The sequence below is a fragment of the Panthera onca genome, chromosome D3, assembly GCF_046562875.1.
Source record: "Panthera onca isolate mPanOnc1 chromosome D3, mPanOnc1 haplotype 2, whole genome shotgun sequence".
Classification (NCBI taxonomy): Eukaryota; Metazoa; Chordata; class Mammalia; order Carnivora; family Felidae; genus Panthera; species Panthera onca.
The window spans coordinates 66327972-66347644 of NC_138350.1; the positions used below are offsets into that span (position 1 = coordinate 66327972).

At 44.6% G+C, this 19673-nt stretch overlaps 2 protein-coding genes across 8 annotated transcripts in view; one reads left to right on the forward strand and one right to left on the reverse strand.

Moving 5' to 3' along the window:
- The window catches only part of KATNAL2 (katanin catalytic subunit A1 like 2), a 67762-nt gene extending 63155 nt beyond the window's left edge, over positions 1–4607 (forward strand). For both annotated transcript variants that reach the window (XM_060613775.3, XM_060613776.3), the window contains 3 exons: positions 2368–2530; positions 3359–3461; positions 3968–4607. In XM_060613775.3, coding sequence (XP_060469758.2) covers positions 2368–2530; positions 3359–3461; positions 3968–4107 — 406 coding nt within the window. In that variant the 3' untranslated portion in view covers positions 4108–4607. The remainder of the gene's footprint in view (positions 1–2367; positions 2531–3358; positions 3462–3967) is intronic.
- Positions 4608–11255: 6648 nt separating this feature from the next.
- The window catches only part of HDHD2 (haloacid dehalogenase like hydrolase domain containing 2), a 37432-nt gene continuing 29014 nt past the window's right edge, over positions 11256–19673 (reverse strand). For all 6 annotated transcript variants that reach the window (XM_081790821.1, XM_081790816.1, XM_060613777.3 and 3 more), the window contains exons 5-7: positions 18087–18303; positions 15538–15601; positions 11256–11723 (exon numbers count right to left, since the gene is read on the reverse strand). In XM_081790821.1, coding sequence (XP_081646947.1) covers positions 11620–11723; positions 15538–15601; positions 18087–18303 — 385 coding nt within the window. In that variant the 3' untranslated portion in view covers positions 11256–11619. The remainder of the gene's footprint in view (positions 11724–15537; positions 15602–18086; positions 18304–19673) is intronic.

Genomic DNA, 19673 nt, shown 5'->3' on the forward strand with positions numbered 1-19673 from the left:
TTACTGCTGGTAAAGCACTCCCGGACTATAGATTCTCAGCTCAGGACTGGAGGAATAACAGGTAGAGGCAAGACAGAATCTTTAAAGAAATCTGGTCACTCCCCAAGTTAGGATTCACATATGCTCCCTGAAAGGGTATTTTCATTTTTCAATTTAAAAGGGCAGAGATTCACGATGAAGGTAAGAAGAACGCGAAGATGCACTGGAAATTCTGTGTTTTTATGAATGAGAAATATCTGGTGATGATGCTTTCACTGTTACTCTCTATTAATGGATAAACCAGAACAACGTGCAGGCATTTCCTAATTTTTGTACCTAGGAAATCAAATAGATGTTTCCCTCAATTCTAGGAACCTGAAATGTTAACATATAAAGAGTTCACAAATTCACACTCAAAATGATGTGTTAATAGGAATGGTAATTCAAGGTAACCAAAGAGCCCCAATTAATGAGGGAAAGCTCAATTTTACATAATAGTGCCAAATAATACATTTGGAATGAAAAAAATTTTTAATCACTGTTTTGCACCACTCTCGTGAAATAACCAATTCAAAGATCATTAGCAGATGCTAAGGCCACTAGTTGAAAGGGGATAGGGAAAACGGTATTCACCTGGTGCCAAAGTATTGTACGTAGAATTCTTACTACTTGTGAAGAGATGTTTACAATGGAGCTGTCTATGGTCACGAGGTGATCCCAGTAATTAAACACCACACCACGACAAACATGTGGATCCCAAAGTAATGAATATGAACACATAACAACTGTGAAATACACTAGCCCAAAATCATTACCCTGATTCTAATTAAGCTTTTAGACCTAAATTCCATCTTAGAAGACAAAGAACAGACAACCAGTTACACGCTATGATGAGGAAAATATCAGCAGAGTCCAGAATGTGGGATATTCTACAACTAGCCTCACCGTGGTCAAGGCAAGGTCCAAAGCAAGGGCAAAAAGACTGGATTAGATTAGAGGAGATTTAAGGGAGATAATCAAATGTAATGCATAATTCTTGACTGGATTTTGGTTGGAAAAGCTCTAGAAGATATTTTGGGGATCACTGGAGAGATCTGAATATGGAATGAGCACTAGACATATTATGTGATGTGTTAATTCTGTTGGGTGTCATAATGATATTATAGCTATGTAAAAAAAAAAATGTCCTTATTGGGGAAAATGCATGCTAAAGCATTTAGAGGTGGGGATCATGATGTAATCTACTTTGAAATAACTTGGCTGGATAGATATGAAGCAGATATGGCAAAATGTTAAATGTTGTTGAATCAAGATGGAAGGTATATGGATACCCATGTTTTATTCCACTTTTCTATTTGTTTGGAAATTTTATATTAAGAAGTTTAGGGTGGGGCACCTGTGTGACTGTTGGCTGGGCATCTGACTTTTGATTTTGGCTCAGGCCGTGATCTCATGGTTCATGAGATCAAGCCCCACGTTGGGCCCTGTGCTAATAGTGCAGAGACTGCTTGGGATTCTCTCTTTCTCCAAATAAATAAACTTAAAAAAAAAAGTCAAAACAAAAAGAAATTGAGGGAAATGGCCTGCAAATACAAAATTGCATAAACCTGGCCTGACAGTGTTTTGGGAGGAGCAGGCGTGAAGGACTCAAAGGGCCACATTTGCGTTGAGCACCCTGGAAGGACGCTCTTTGAGTTCAGCGGAGCAATGAAGTGAGACAGTCGTTCGCTCCAGAATGTAGGAGAGTTTGGGAAGAATTAATGTACTTCCCAGAGTGCCCAAGTTATTGTCAGGAATAACTCACTGGCAGGATCAGACTGAATAATTCATGGTACAACTACAATGGGAATATTCAAGTTCAGTTGTTAGCTGGATTTTTTCCCCCACCTAAAATTATCTCCTTTACATGAGGTATTTCAGGGATGTATTTTCTTTTTTTTTTAACCAATTCTTTCACCCAAACAACATGAATAATTGTCCGATCCATTCAGGTATAGATGCAGAGTAACAGTTAAAATGCGGAATTGCTTCCTACAATGCTACATTGCTCTTACAATATAGTTGTCACTTAAGAAGTGAGTTGAGGGGCGCCTGGGTGGCTCAGTCGGTTAAGCGTCCAAGTCTTGATTTCAGCTCAGGTCATGATCCCAGAGTCATGGGACTGAGGCCCTCGTAGGGTTTCATGCTGAGTGTGGGGCCTGTTTGGGATTCTCTCTCTCTCTCTCTCTCTCTCTCTCTCTCTCTCTCTCCCCCTCTGCCCCTCTCCCCTAGTCACGTGCACTCTCTCTCTAAAATTTAAATAAATAAATAAATAAATAAATAAATAAATAAATAAATAAAGTGAGTTGACTGCTCCAACTGGTCCCTCTGTTTCCCATGTGATCTCAGGGAGCTCGACTGTGCCATGTTACGCCGCCTGGAGAAGAGGATTCTGGTTGATCTCCCCTGCCGGGAGGCCAGGCAGGCCATGATCTACCACTGGCTGCCCCCTGTGAGCAGGAGCAGAGCCCTGGAGCTGCGCACAGAGCTGGAGTACGGCGTGCTGAGCCAGGTAAGCTGCCCTGGAGGGAGCATCTGCAGGCCAAGCAGCAGCCACACGAATCTTCTGGGCAGGGTCTTCTCGTGAGCTGTTTGGGGCATATTCCTTGAGTCACTTAGAAAAGACCCACGCTGCCCCAGAAATGCAATGGACCTCTTGTTCATGAGAGTAAGCTCTCTGTCCCTTGGAAACATTCAAGCAAAGAGAAACAGTGTGATGTTGTGGGAACAGCATAGGGTTTCAACTCCGAGAATCAATGGTCAACTCCTGATCCTGCCCCTGATTAGCTATGTGGCCTCAGGGAAACCACTTGCTCTCTAAGCCGGTTTCTTCTTCTGAAAAATGGGTAACCGATATGCCGCAAAGGATTACTGTGCTGATGAAACAAAACTTTTACAAATGGAAATGGGGGTACATGTCTGCTACCCCCACTGTCACTGGTATCACTGCCTCCTGAGTGGACACTTGAACACGATGTTCTCAGATTCCTCAAAGGCAGGTATGATCTTTTTTACCAGAACAAAAGCATCTACCAAGTTTGATCATGCTTGGATTTGAGCACAAGGGCCCATGAGGTTATCATGGGCAGGCTAGTCCGGCATCTTCGAGCACGCAGTGGGTGGTGTTAGGAAGTTGTTAACTGCCCCGTTTCCCGGGTTACCCAGACATATAAGCAGCTTCTCTCCCTCCAGGCTTTATAGATCTGGGCATCTCTGTGTATGTTCGTGGGGGACAGAAAACAGATTCCAAACAGGGGCTCCGATACCGGGTCTTGCCTATTGAATGTATCGCCACCAGTGTTCTGCCTGCTGACCCATGGCTGGTTTGCGGCTATTTCAGGAGACTGAGGGCTACTCGGGCTCAGACATTAAGCTTGTCTGCAGAGAAGCAGCCATGCGGCCTGTGAGGAAGATCTTCAGTGCACTTGAAAATCACCAGTCAGGTACGGTTGGGATCACAGCAAAGGTGATCTGGGAGAAAAAATTGTTTAAAAAAATCCAGCTTTCACCAGCAGATGGAGCCTTGCTCCTGTTCTCGGTGGCTCTTGGCACCTGCAAACATTCTTTGGTCAAATTGCCCTTCATGTACTCAACTCGTTTCTCCTCTGGTGTTCTTTTGGATCAACTTTGCCCTAAACTCCTTAGGGCTGGGGCTTTTATTTCTCTGGCAAACTATGATGCTGGGCTGGATCCATCTGCAGCACTATATAACTATTAAACACTACTTTGATAGTGATACATTTAAGTCATATTTTTTCTCTGGGCTGCAGGAGCCGAGTCGCACATTAAAGAATTTCTTCCCCAGCTCTCTTTGGGTTTGCCTTTTGCTGCAGTAACCATTAGGCGTGCTGCATTATGCATTGTCTTGAAAAAAGGTCTATTAGCATCTCAAGAGCACTGATCACCTTAAGGTCATACGCTGTACTGTTACTGCTGTGTTTTTATCTAGAGAGCAGCAATTTACCTGGAATCCAGCTGGATACGGTGACCACTGCCGACTTCTTAGATGTGCTAGCTCACACCAAGCCTTCAGCAAAGAATCTGACTCAGAGATACTCAGCCTGGCAAAGTGAGTTCGAGTCCGTATAAAATCACATTTATCCCGACCCGGCCACAAAGACAACCAAAGAGGCTTCCTGATTTATTAGTGTAAGCGGGAGAAGAACATAATGATTGGAATAGAAAAACTTATCCTTGAAGACCGAATTACTTTGAACAACCGTACTATTTTGGAACTAGGATATATTTTTGTCAATTTTTCATGACTGATGCCAGCAGTATGTTGGAGTTTCAATTACAGGTGTATTTGCGATTAGTCACGCAGTGGAGACTTTTCTCACAGATGGACTCTGGACAATTTCTTAGTGTTCCTTGTTTGCGAATTGGTATTTTCATTTTGAAGACAAAGATGTAGCTTGGGAAGTTGTGTTGGAACGTACAGAGCAGCTCTGAGCTGGGGAGCCAATTAGAAGCTAAGCTTGACGGACCATCTGACCAGCAGATGGGCTCAAGGGTGGTTAAGAATGGGTGCAGGAAATGTACAGTCTGTTTCCTCTGACAACATCCTGAATCTCCTCTGTTCTCCCTAACTCTGACCCCAATGAGTATTTTTTTTTAATGCTTATTTATTTTGAGAGAGAGAGAGAGAGAGAGAGAGAGAGAATGCGCACACAAACACGGTGTGTAGGGGAGGTGCAAAGAGGGAGAGAGAGAACGAGAGAGGGAAAGAGAGAGAGAGAGGGAGAGAGAGAATCCCAAGCAGGCTCTGTGCTCAGGCCAGAGCCCAACATGGGGCTCGAGCTCATAAACCATGAGATCACGACCCGAGCATAAATCAAGTCGGACACTCAGCCGACTGAACCATCCAGATGCCCCAACCCCAACCGGTTTTTTCAGCAGCAAACCCCCTACCAGACGAGTTCCCACCCAGAGAAGCTGCTGATCCACTTTAGGACGGGAGCCTCTTGAGCCTAAGGCTAATAGCAGCGGTGACTGCACACAGACATCACCAGCTACCCAGTCTGAGTGTTCTGAGTTCTGGCGCCTAATAACTAACATCTTTGGACTCATCACATTTCACGTCCCACGTACTCTGCCCTTCTCTTTCCATTGCCACAGATCATCTTCAGTGGACCCAAAGCTTAGGATGGGGAACCCAAGATTCTAGAGGAGTCGTCCTGAGTCTCCCCTGCTCTTGGACTTCTCCACATCTCCTTACGGGGTTGTAAAGAGTTGGAAGCATCTCCCTCAGAATCTCACGATCTGAGGCATCTACTTCCAACTCCTGATGGCTGCCACTAAGTGACATGGCGCCACCCCTCTTGCCAACCAGAACTTACCTATGGTAGTCACCTTCCTCCGTTTCCCCTCCTTGCCTCATTTTCTTCATCCCTGCAAGGCAGACTCCTCCTTTGAAGAAAAACTTCCAGGAAAAGGGACATTCGGATAGCTAAATATTCCAAAGGACTTTACCCTAATTTGAAACAAAAACCAAGCATTTGGGGGGGGGGGGTACTGATTATTTTGGGCAGAATATTCTCAAATGCCTTTTACAATGTCATTTCATGGAAAATATAGTCAAACTGAAAACATACCATATGTGACGAATCAAAAATAAGCAAAAAGATCTTAGTATATGTGAAACTTTTAAACTTCTTAATGATCGTGAAGGTCTTACACGATGCAACACTAGTGATACCCCAGATGCAGAAGTCTTTAAACTAAATGGCCTCAGACTGCTGTACTGCTGAATTTCCAGCATCTGCTTTCCACGCTTCGGGTTGTCTTCCTTGTCGGGCTGTCAGCTGACATTTCTTACAGCTGTTAGTCCATTCGCTTGTGGCCGCTACCATTCTTTCTGATCTCCTAAAATCTCAACTGATCGGGACCTCAAGTGTTGTTGCTGATTTGTCGTGGTTGGGAAGTAGATAGGTTTGGGTGTGTGGACTTAAGAGTCAACAGGTAAAGGGGGCGGAGGAGACGCCCCTGTGGACAGCATGCTTTGTGACAATGTTTGGCCCCTTTTAGCTCACTGCTCTTCCCTTACTCCATTCAGGGGAAGTGTGATTTTGCCACCCATCGCAGGAAATACACACAACCACCCCCAACAGCGGACCATGCACTTGACACACCTCTACATCCTTCCTCCGTCTCCAAGTTCATGCTTATTAATACCTCCATCGTATTCAATCCTCCTCTCCTCTTTTCCTTGGAAAGTTGGTCTCTAAATAATCATGCATGTGTGTTTTCAGGTCACGCTTTTATTTCAGTGGCTTTATCAGTTTTATATGCTACCTAATGACTTCTTGCTTTGGAGGAAGTGAAAGGTAGCTCTTTCATCACCCCACTCTGTCCCTACCAATACATGTCTTTCCCTACCATCACCAAATAGTAATAATTTTAGGTTACTTCAGTGATCAGTACTCCTAGGAGAACTGTATACTGTTCATGCAGGCCCAACTAGTGAATCAAAATTACATTTCCTTTTTTGTGGAGTTTCGTCTTTTGGGAATTAGTAACTGCCTTGTTTTATCGTTTGCTTCATTTTTGAAGTACTTATTCTGATTTTTTGCAACACATGCTCCTATCTGTCTGATCTTGTCAGATACCTAGCAGTATTTGTTTCCAAATGGCCACATATCAGATCAACTTTTGATTCCACCCACATATGCTCTGGTCCTAGAGTTGTAAGGGGAAAAGAACCAGGGAACCATTATAGAATAAGCAGAGATGTACCTGGTCCCGTCGCTCACCCTGGCTCACCCCCACACCCAGCCCACTATCCTTAAGGCCTTAACTTTCCTCGGTCCACCCTTCCAGAGATAAACTTCCATTCTCCTGGCGTGGCTGGGGTTCTCATCTGGATGCTCAGAGTGGGGAGGCTTTCCTGGGGCTCCAATCACTTTGTTTACCAGCTTCAAACTAATTCCTTGCTTCTCAACCCTCACACCTCATCTCCTCTCTACCTAGTGTCTCCAAGCCTTGGATCTTTGAGGTTCTACAGGATGACTTTTGATTGCCTTTCTTTGCACTGATTTTAGTTATCAGCAACCCATCTATTTTCCATCCTTCAAATTACTATACCCTCTCATCCACTGGTATCTCTTCTTGTGGGCTGTCCTTGTGAGTTTATACCTTTCTTATCCCTTAACTTTCATTTTTAGTGGGGCTCTGAGATAGAGAGACCAACTAAGACACACGACTAATTTATGTTTAGAGTCTCTTATTATTTCAAAAGTATATTAGAAGTGTATCCAAGTTTATAAGGATATAGGAGCCTGGCCTGGGAGGAAAATTTAACTTAATCCGACATGTGGTATTTTCTCCCAACGCAGAAGTCACAATGCCTATAGGAACTCAGAACACAGTAACATATGGGTAAAATAAGCTGGGTGGAAGATAAGGAAGAGGTGGGAACTGTAATGGAGAGAGTGAGACTATCTGAATGACACAGCAATGGTGCAGCTCCCACTGAACCCAGAAATCTGGACCCAACATTGCCACGTCTTCCAATCTTCCTAGGAAAACCAGTGGTCATCGATCTGCATTTGAGATCCCCTGATCTTCAGATGTCAGCAACTAAGGTTAACTATCTACCTTTAGAATTCACGGCTTGTCCCCACATTTCATTCGGGTCACCATCAGAAGCCTTCCCAGATGGGCTCTACTTATCTAAAATTACTCCCTCCCTCTTCTTCTTCATCACTTAGCCATAGATGTATTGTATTACATAGGTGTGTAGGTTTTACTGTGTTAGCCCTATGGTTGTGGTACTTTTTTCACTGTTATTGAATGAACAAAATGTTCTTTAAAATGAGCACTGTATCTGCTTTACAGGCTAGAAGCTGTGATTACTGTCCCAAGGCACTTAGCTCACTGCACATGACCTCTTCTACGAGAGGACTTCTACAAAATATCTTGAACTTGTCACAGCCCTTGGGACAGTTCAATGTATTTTTATATGCTTCCGTTTCCCAACTAGAAGACATGCATCTTAGGAATTGGGAGCTACATTCTACTCTGTCTTCCTCTGTACTTTATCCACAGTTGGCATTTAATAATTTGGTTTCCTCAGGCACATTAACCAAAGAGAAGTTGAGATGTGTAGGACATGAAGGTAAGCACTGACAAAAGGTATTTAAAATTGTTTGATTTTAACACATAATGTAAACGATAAATGATTTCTGGTGCTCTCGTGCTTGCTCTGGTTGTCCCCTAAAGAGAGCATGCTTTGGGGTACTAGGCCTTGATGGCTGACATAACAGAAGGTCAGCAAAGGTCCTATATGTTTGTGCTGAAGAAGAGTTTTTATGACAAGTCAAAGGAAACTGATAATGCAAACATGGGTTTATGCAAGCAACTGCCAATATTAAAAAGGGATTTTTTTTTATCCCTTTAAGGCAGGGTATTTCAGTGAAATAGATGAGTGCAGTTTTAAAAATTCTTTACTGTAAGGGCCCAAGGATTTCAGTTCCATGCTACGCGAACAACCACTGAGTGCAAACTAAATGAACACAACCCATGTAAGGTGTGGTGACTTTCGGGTCTAACGCGGTACAACAATTTTTGAATGTGGGGTTAAGGGTGAGGTGATGGCACTATCCTTCCAAGGGCGTTCCTGACATCCAGGGCTACAGGTGTTTGGTGGCTCGGACAGATGTACAATGGTGGGCAGGAAGAGCTACGGTGAGACCAGCTGATTCTGGAGGTACGGAGAGAGGTAGTGGGGCAGCTGTCCGTGTCCACCACCAGACTGCTCTGCCCTCTTCCACACCTGGCATGCACCTGGCTGACAGCAGAAGCTCAGTAATCCTCCCCTGACAGTGGGTGTTCTCTACTACCTTTTCCAGTCCCCAAATAGGCCTAGGAGAGGATTACAGTAAAGCTGATGCAAACACTGTCTTTGAGGTCATATACCATGGGGTAGCTCTTTAAATGGGATGGCTGGAAAAAGAGGTCTTTTAGATACGTCAGTTATTACATCTCCTCCAAGGCAGACCACCCCGCTGTGCTGGGAATGTTTACAGTAACCCAGGTCTAAAATAAGAGTTTTATTTATCCTCACGAACCTCCCTATGGACAGGTCAGTCAACAAACCCTATATAATGTTTGTTAAATAAATAAAACATCAAACAAAGATTTTAATGGCCTATACGGCCAAACTAGAATGGAAGAAGGAAGCCATTTCTCTTGGCTGGGGGCCTTATGCTCACATGGTCTTATCCATTCCTGTCATTCTGTTTGATCCCTGACCCATCAGTGATGTCTACTTCTTTGCTTTAGCTCTAGTCTGTCTCCAGAGCATCAGATCCACTATTTCCAAGTGTCTGATGGGACCTCCCCCATAGGCAATGAGTCTAAAATGAGACTTATTTTCTCCTCTCTACTCATAGCTGTATGTCCCAACATTAAATTCCTATAATATTTACAGCTGGTTTGTACTGGTTCCGTAACCATCTGAGTGCCTGTGTTGCAGGAGATACAATAAAGAATGAGACCCAGTCCTGTCTGGTGGGCAGAAGGGACATGTGAGGACCAACATATAATCTAACAAGTGGTATGAGGGCAAGGAGGAGGGAATGCCTCATTCCACCTGCAGTCAGGCGGACATCAGAGAGGAGGGCCACTGGAGTCCGAACAAGGTCTTGTATGTTCTCCCTAGCTCCTCCACGAGGAAGTTTCCTCAGGGCAAAATCCTTGTCTTATACACGTGATTATTTCCTAGCACGGCACTTAGCACGTAGCACCCAGCAAACACTCGATGGTGCCTGGGTCAACGAATCACTCACCCAGGGACCCAGGTAACAGGCCGAGGTTGAATACAGCACATCCCCCAGGTACCGGGCAGCACACTCTACCTGCTGCTGAGCGGCTCTCTCTGTGCCTCTGCACGTGTGGTTTAGACGGAATAGAATGTCTCTCTCTTTTTGAATCCTCAGGAAGACTTTCCCCATTGAACCAACTGTAGAGGTGAATTCTATCAACCCTTACCAGATTACCCGGTGTGGACAGTCCTGCTACACCTGCGTCATCGTCAGCGCCGAAACCACACAGCACTCAGCATCTGTCCGATTCTACTTGATACACCGGTCAGGCGTTTCACCCCCACAACAAGCCTAAGTGGTGGGTGCTGGCACTGTCTCCACTTCACAGACAAGTCTAGGTGACTTGCCCACGGACCCAGCTCCTTAACTGCTGGCTAGGCCCCCGAACCTCTGCTCCTGGCCATTCCACTCACGCCTCCGATCTGGGGCGGCAGGCCCAGCACATGTGCTTTGCACTCTAGGACATTTAAGTACTAGGTCGGGGAATCTGCAGAAACAAGAACAGAGTGATCGCCAAACCACCGAAAGGAGAGGGAGCTGCCATTTATTTAGCTTTGCTCCCTCCCATCCAAGACCAAGCTGATCTCTAAACAAGCATCAAAGCCCGAAACTCATTAACATCAGTGTGTGCTTCAATAAGGTGAACACCACAATGATGTACAATTACATGCTAATAATTCAATGCCCAAGAGCCCTGTAAAACAATTGCAAAGGCCCAGGATTATCACAGTATGCAAATGCACTAGGAAAATCATTACCTACTTAGTCCCCTTCATTTTGGTGGGCTTAACATGAAAAGAATAATCCATGCTACAAGACGAGATTTCATTTTACAGCTGTAGTAACCAAGTACATAAAAGCTTGAATCTGTCCCAATAGCTTCTAAAAGATTTTACCCATAGTGTCAGAGGCAAAAATAATGAAATCTTGCAAATGTACAGTTAATAGGACCCTGGTGGACACTAACTTCAAAAATGCATGGTCTATAAGACATTAAAGGCTTGATTTTAGTTTCTGCACTGTTCCTGTTAATAACAATGTCTAATTAAAACATCTGTAAAATACTGATAGTTTTAATTTTACATAAAATTTCCAAAACAACTGTTACACAGTATAATAGGTATCTGCAATGAATAGGTTATTAATGGAAATATTATTTTAAATTAAAATCAGGTTCTAAATTTAAATTAGTCATCTCTGGCTAATGAAGAGAAAAAGAAGTCACCCGTGCTGGGAATAATACAGGAGATAATCTAGTTTTCAACATCCGTTAAAGCAAATTCACTTGATCACTTGGGCTAAAGGACAATTTATTTTGCTTCTTCTGACTTGTACTCCACTTGGCACTTCTGATGGATTTCGCAGCTGAGCTCAATGTTAAAACTATAGCCCGACACACTTTTTGACACACTATTTTATAATTTAAAAAATGCCATTCACTTTTATTCACAATCTGAACACTCCCCCCTCCCAATGTGCCAGTGAGGAGACAGCAGAGAACACGACTCCCTGCAGGAGAGTCCCCCTCCCAGCCCTGCCTAGCCTGATGAATATTTTAAAAGGAATGACATAAAATCTCAGCTTTCCCTTTCTCTGGGTCTCATCTTCTTTTACAAAATAAAACAAAAGGGATAAGCAAGGTTCAGTGGCTGGCTGCAATTCAATACCTTTCTTTCTAATTAATGCACAATAGAGGAGGGTTGGTCCATGTCTATCTATGCGGGCGTGGAGCTGGGGAGGGATTCATTCCAGAGTTGCTTCTGATTCACATAAAGGATCACAGTAGATGCTGCAGGATGTGGTCCACAGCATGAGGGAAGCTCTCACAAGTTAAGTAAGGAGGTGGATTAATTTTTTCTTCATCTGCTGCTCGATATTTCCCTGAAATGAAAGTAAAGCCAGTGAGCAAAGGCTACTGTTAGGAGGCCATGTTAATCACATCCCATGAGCATCTGGGCGGCCACGGACCACCCTGGCAAGTACTAGAGAATCGGGCTCCACATCTCCCAAAGCATCTCCTACTGAAACGTCAGACGCAATGAGGCGATTCAAAGAAATATCACATCCAACATTTTCCCAGGACTCTGGTCTTTCACAATGGACACTCAAAGGGCCTGGGTCACCTGGCGGCTGAGGTTTCCTTCAGATCTCCACAGCTGGTAAAATCATTTTCTTCCCCACTAGCCCTAAAGAAAGGGATGATGGTGGAATCAATGCTTTTCACTGGAAGCCAGGACACCACAGAGCAGAGGCCCTGTCAGCTCCTGAGGATAACTGGAAATGGCCTGTGCTCCTGCCACACAGGGACCCTGTGAGCCTGACAAATGAATGCCCAGGGGTGGGGATGGAAAGTGACAGATATGCACAGGCCTGGGCCAGGCCGGATGGTCTGCCCAGCAGGGCACCGCGGGGCAGGTACACTGCCTGTGACTCCCCGTCCCTCCGGCTCTGGAATGCAGGACACACAACTGAACAGCCTTACAAGGAGAGGAACCTTCCACACAGCGGTCACAGAACTTTTATAAATGTCAACCAGATGATGCACGGTCCCTCTTTAAACATCCTTAATGGGTCCCAAATGCCCTTCAGGAAGAACCCAAATCCCTACTGCTGCCCACCAGGCCCTTTGTCATATGGCCCCGGCATCCCTCTGACCTTAGCATGTGCTGCTTTCACAAGACTGCAGTCCTAGACTGGACCTGGCTGTCTGAGGACCCTCACACCTGCCATCCCCTCTGCCTGGAACACTCTTCTCACCTGGCTGTCTCCCTGATGCTTCAGGTCGAACTCCATATTCCCATCCCAGTTAGACCTCCTCCTTGTTGTTCTCTCTCCGCACCCTGTTCCTTGCCTCCACAATATTTACAAGTTGAATTATACATTTATCTGTTTAATGTCTGTATCACTCCTAAGACGGAGTTCTCTGACAGCAGGGGCCATGTGTGTTACATTCCCCAGTGAGTTCATTCCCAGCACTGAGCACAGCAACCAGCACGTGGTGAGCATGCCACATTTTTTTTCCCTTAAAAATAAGAAGGAAGGAAGGAAGGAAATGCAGAACACTGCTTCAGCTGAGGCCCTGGAGACAAGGCCAAGTGTCCTGTAGCCACACTGGCTGCCTTGTTGCCTCCACACGTCCCCCTTCTCTTTGTTCTCTCATCCCTTTTTCTGTGATCTCTGCCATTCATCCTTCGGCACCTTCCGGGCAATTTTCCATAAATCCAGCTCCCCTAACAACAGACCCACCGTTTTCTACAATTCCTGCCATTTTCTACAACTACCTCTTCAAGAGGATTTGCCCAGCAAACACAAAGCCGAAAGATCCCTTGTTCCGCACCTCTGCACGGTGAAGACGCTTCCTGCCTTGTCTTACTGTGAATTCTTACAGAACAGAGGCAGCATCAAATGTAGAGGTAATGAAGATCTACCTCACTCACCTTAGTGTCCTCAAGGCACCTGTTCACAGCATGGGCCACACAGAAAATTCTGCTGCTAGTTTTTTCTCAAGCTTAAGTTCCATGAAGTATAAACTCTTGCCATGTTTCTACTTGGTCTCATCCATGAGTCAATGACCGACTACTGCTCATACCACCTACTTCCTGGATCCAGAGGCTAAGGGCAAATATGTGAAAGTCAAGTTTCTCAACCATGGAGATAAGCGCTTGCAGAATGCTTCTGCAGTCTGGCCCTGCAAGTGGGGTGTCTACAAAGTACAAATGGACACAGTGGCTTACACAGGTGTGAGAGTTCCAGCACCTCAAGTTGTGTCTGGCGTACAACACGTGCTCAATAATGTGGGCCGAGGGCGTGAAGCTGGCCATGTCACTCGAGCCTGCCGCATTCACTGTGGCACTCGGTGCTCTCCTGGGTGGATAAATGACGAATGGAGGGAGAATACAGGAAGCCGTTTTGATGATGTTAGATAAAGACTGGCCCTGTCCTTTCTAGGTGATTGTTTTACATGCTAAACAAATCAATTTTGTGCAAGACCAGCCACAGACCTTTACTAACAAACCGCTGGGCAAACGTATCCTGAGTGTCTACCGTGTGCTACTCACTGAGAAACAAAACTGCTCAAGACTATCCACAAGAAGCCCTTCTAATCGAAGAGGTTAAAATCTTTATGATAATTTTCAACACCGGGAGGCCTACTGGTTGTTCACATGCATGGAGTTCAAGTTTATCAAGGGAGCCAGCTGTTTTGTCTGCTTTTACAACAGTGGGCTCACCTGGGATTTTTTCTGGCCAGAGATGAACAGCGCAGACGGGCCCGTTTCCCTGCACTGGACATAGCTGCTTTACTGGTTACACATTTTCAATCTGATTATGTCACGCTGCTGGCTTCTCTAAGCTAATTGGGTGCCTCTGTGATAGGCTGATCACAACCAACTGGCAGTCAGAAAAGAAGGGACAAGCTGCAGAGGCCAGCCAGGGGAAGGGGGAGCAGGGCCTACGAGACACTGGTGTGGGACGGTTTTGACACTTCGTGTAAATCCTTAATTACGTGACCTAAAGAAAGAAAATGCTCACGGGACTAATACACAAGAGTAAAAATAGTTACCTGAAGATTTCCTCAGTGACCAGAAAATAAAACAGTGAATGGCAGGAATTTGGAAATTAAGATGTAGGGAGGAATCACAAGAGTGAGGACTCTTCTGGACTTGACCTTGATACCTCCTCTGTTTTGCTTACATCAAAGGGCAGTAATGTTCCCGGGACGGTGCTGATCATTTTGACTGAGAGATGTGAATTCTGGAGTGACCGGTGTCACCCTCTGCCAGGCTCCAATGCCTCCCTCCGGAGCCCTGGCACAGCCTATGCTCTTTGTTCACGCGGGGCCCTGCCAAATGCTTCTTGTTCCTTGGGTGCTGCAGCTAGGTTTTCTTGCTTCTGTTTTTAAATTTAAAATAGCTTTCCTGTAGCCACATTTCCTTGAATAAATGTCAGTCAGGAGGAAATGTACTTTTTCAAAAAAAATTTCTGAGTTGCAGCTCTTTTGTTAAATATGACACCCGGCAGATGCACCTGCATGGCTGGTCAGGGCAGGCTGAGGCCAGGACCCAGGACACCGAGCGGGACCACTGTAGTCATAATTCTGTGTCAGCCGAGTCCTCCCCGTTAAGGTCTGCTTTTCCTTAAATTTACTTTGAGGGACCACAAACAGTATTTCTAATTTTGGTACAGGAAAAATAGTTCCTAAGACGGTAAGTTAAAGATAAAAACTTTTTGTGTAATTTTTAAAAAATGCAAACATTAACACAAAGTATCAGATCCCTCAGCTCACCTGTTCCTCAGGAAACCAACTTTATCATCTTCTAGCTGACACCAATAAAAAAAAAATTAAAAAAAGATACTTTCATAGAGCATCACCATCAGTGGTCTCTGGTCCGTTCCAATGTGGTGATTTGTATATCCAGAAAATCATATAAATGCTACCTGTCACCCAGCACGATAGTTACCTCTGGGTAAGTTACAAAATGACCTCTCAACTCTCTCTGATCTTCTTAATTTTGTGCAGCATGGGCCCTCCCACACTGTCTTTTTCCCCTGAGACCCAGAGTCCATTTTATTTTTGCTTTGTGACAGAAAGACAATTACAGTGCCCCGTGGGCTTTCTCATTTCTGCAAAGACTGTTCTTTAAGCAAGTGTATTTTACCATCTGTTTTAGAGAAGGCTTATGTAGAGGATACATACCAGTTTTTACTAAGATACCCAGCATGCCGACATTCTGAGCCCCACCAACGTCATCCCTGCAATCCTAGAAAAGCATAAAGAAAGCATTTAGTTCACTGTCTTCAGTGAGCTCGACAACAAAACCCTACCAATTGGCTGATGGATTAGGCTGGGATGGCCAACCGTGAGCATTTTTTTCCTTAAAATACAAGAGAGGAAAAGGGGGAAATCCACATGGAACCAAGGGAAGTGTTACAGAGGTGGAAAATGTACAACAGAATACAGCAGTAATTCTAGGGACCAAACACAAACAGCACATCTATAGTTCATATTTTCTTTTCTTTTTTAAGTTTATCTTTTTTGAGAGTGAGTAAGCATGAGTGGGAAAGGGGGAGAGAGAGAGGCAGAGAGAGAATCCCAAGCAAGCTCCACGCTGTCAGCCCAAAGCCTGACGTGGGGCTCGATCCCATGAGCTGTGAGATGATGACCTGACCTAAAATCAAGAGTCAGATGTTTAACCACCTGAGCCACACAGGCACCCCACAAGTTCATGTTTTCCACATGGACATCTGTCTCCTCTTAAAACAGATCATAGGAGAAAACATTCTATCCATTTGGCAGCTTTGAAGGTAAATGATCCACCTGCAGATAATGAATGGACTGGGTTCAGAAGTCAGCTTTTCTGCTGCCCATGTAGCACACTATGCTTACTTTCCAGCTGGCCCTCCCTCACAGGTGGATTCAAGCCAAACCAGAATACTGAGATTCTCGGTTATCTCCACCCTTGGGGCTAACAGATCAGTTAGAAAAGGGAGCTTTCTTTGCAATTCTTACCCAAGGTAGAGAGGAATATGCTTGGTTGACTGAGGATAAACGTCAGGAAATAAAAATCCAAGGGCTGGAAGATATATCAAGAAAATCAATCTTGCCATCTCATGTCTTTATGGGACTTTTTACAGACAGGATTCATTCAAGACCATGCCTGAAGAAAAGTTTTTTTCTCAAAAATCATTAATATTCAACAACAGACCTTGGAAACGAGTTCTAGAATGTCAAAATCTCTACTCAAGGTCTAATTTAAAACCTTCCGTTGCATCTAAACTTGCCATAGTGAAGCGGCAGAGAGAGGGGAGAGGAAGAGAAAGATGAAGGGAGGTGGGGAAAGTGGACAAGGAAAGGGAGGGAAACCCACCGCCTCTCAGGTAACAACAACCTGCACACCACTGAACAACGGCCATCACATGCCCTTGCCATCTCCCATCCTGTCCCAATACTGGAAACTCCTGGGATAGAGAATTCTAACATCACCACGTCTTCAGACACACATGTGCCTAGGAAAGTCGGCTACTGCTTTGCCAAGGGGGAAAGATGGGGCTGAAAAGATGGTTTCTCAAAGCTACGTCGACTTTAACGACCACCCTATTCAGGTTCAGGTGAGTGAATAGGGAAGTGGAAGAGGAAATGAGGCCCACGATACACCTGCACCATCACAAGTCAAGAAAGCAAGGGATCTATGGTTTATTTTGGAGGGAGTCCAGAGCCTGCAGTTTACCTCCAGCTGGGCCACTAATTAGCTGTGGGAATTTAAGCTTGAAGCTTCACCTCTGGGCTTCAGCGTTCCAGTCTATCAAATGAGGGGATTTGGAACAGACAACCTCGATGGTCCCTTCTAGCCCCTAAAGCGTTTATTTAAAATTGAAATCTAATCCTTGCCACCGACTTGCCACAAGCCAATGTGCTTTCTGGCTCTTTCCTCCTCATAGCACACATAGAAAATAATGTTTTCCCAGGACACTGGGGAAAACTGACAAGGTGCTCTCCGGCCGGAGGTCACTGGCTAGAGCCTACGATCATCCAGGGTCAGCTCTACCACTCAGAGGGCTGAGGTAATCAATATCTGTAGCTATTTGTGGCACGCTGATTGGGAAGTTCGTCCATAAAGCATATACTAGGAAAAAAAAAATCAATAATGGTAGAATTCTTTAGGTATACGTTGTTCTCTGCGTAAGTAATACTCAAAAAAACTGAAATTTGTGTAGAGGTTTTCTTCAAAAAGACATACAAAGATGGGGCGCCTGGGTGGCGCAGTCGGTTAAGCGTCCGACTTCAGCCAGGTCACGATCTCGCGGTCCGTGAGTTCGAGCCCCGCGTCAGGCTCTGGGCTGATGGCTCGGAGCCTGGAGCCTGTTTCCAATTCTGTGTCTCCCTCTCTCTCTGCCCCTCCCCCGTTCATGCTCTGTCTCTCTCTGTCCCAAAAATAAATAAAAAACGTTGAAAAAAAAAAAAAAAAAAAGACATACAAAGCATTTAATTGACTTGCATTAAATGGTCTTTTGGATCGCACACATCTCACCACACTGTGAACAATGTCAGAAATAATAAAAATTTCAGTTCTTTAGAAGAGCATCACTATGCATCCACGGACAAGCCTGTTTATAGGTAGGTACCACTTACTACCAGCTGGTATCAGCAGTAACAGAGTCTGTGTGGCTTTCAAAGCAGTGCTTTGGAGTTGGGTCTTCCCAGCATGATGGGTGAGCTCAGGGCATTTCCTGGCCTTTGCTACTTACGTCTCCTATCATCACGGCCTCCTCAGGTTCACAGCCAGTGCCCCGCAATGCTTCCAAAAAGAACGTTTTCTCTGGTTTTCCCACTACTGTGGCTTTGGTGTCTGTGGCATACTCTAAAGCCATCACGAACGGTCCAGGCCCCAGGGCCAGGCCATCTTTCCTCTTGTAATACCTGGCCTTGTGGATTGCGATCAGAGGTGCCCCGTCCAGGAGTAACCTGGGGAGACAGAGAAAATGGAAATTGGCTAAAAGCAAGGCTTTTATGACTGGAAAAGAATGTCAGACTCACAAAGTGGTTTTATTCACACTCACAGAAACAAATAGTTTCTTATTAACTTTTAATGACTTGCTGTCTTCTAATGAATTCGCTGAGAACTGCTGGGAATTACACTCAGATACGCACAAGAAAGGTGATAGATTATTAAATTTGGGATTGCTTCAACCTTTTACCTTTAGTGGTTTCAGACACTTTACCCAAATCACCAGGGAGAGAATGAAGAGAAGTAAAGCTAAATAAGACACTCGAGGGAAGAAGCTTAACTTAATGAGACAAGTTGTTTCAACCTTCCCTAACGGTAAGTGGGAGGCTCTTGAGCCTTTTACAATCTGACACAACTGTTGCCGCGCTGACACATTCTGGAAGTATCTGGATTTCTCTTTACTCCAGAATGTAAGTTTCCTTCTAATAAAGAAATTTAGAAGAGCACTTTACAAGGACTTTCTGCTTGTACCTTTACCTCTTCGTTGTACCTCTGACTGCTTGGGACATTACTTTGCAAATGAGGCCATCTTCCCTGAAGAACACACCAAGTGCCGAGTCCCTTCCTTTGTCCTGATTTAGGACAAATGCTCTCAGGCCAACGAAAAGGGCAGAAAGAGTTTTCCCAGTCTTTTGAGAACCAAACTCTACATAGAGCTAAGGAGCCTCATTAGTGACTCAGGCAAAACATAATCCAAGAAACCAGCTCCTTCGTACTTCCCTCCCAACCCCCTTCCCCAGACACCCGTCACCGTCCCGACAGTGCAGCCTGCAGTCAGGGACACAGCAGAGACTGTCACGTACACAGTCTCATCTAATGGGATGCGGGGCAAGATCTATTTCTTCAACTGCTTTTAACCAATGTAATAAATGATCTCACTGGCTTAATTTACTTTAAGCCATCTCCTTAGTTAAAATATTTAGTATGTCCATCGAGGAGGAATTCATCACGTCTTACCCTTCACAATTATGAGTAATTAAGCGCTCAACTATGAAACTGCTAAATTATTCTTGTCAGTGGGCACAGAAATGCCTTCCTGTGGGAGATGCAGAATTCAGACATTTATGATTAAATATTTTATTAAGTAAAACCAATACTGGACTATTACAGGGCTTTACTGTTAGTTACTATGAATTGTTCACAACATAGGATAGATCCTCCAAATGTATTCTCTAAGTATTAATACAAATTTACTTCTTAAAGCTGATCTTGAAATCCAATGGTTAGGAAACCTGATAAAGCCACTATGTTGGCCTTAAAGAAACACTGCTGATAGTGAGATAATAACGGGTAATTTATCTATCCCCTCCTCTTGTCATCCCACCCC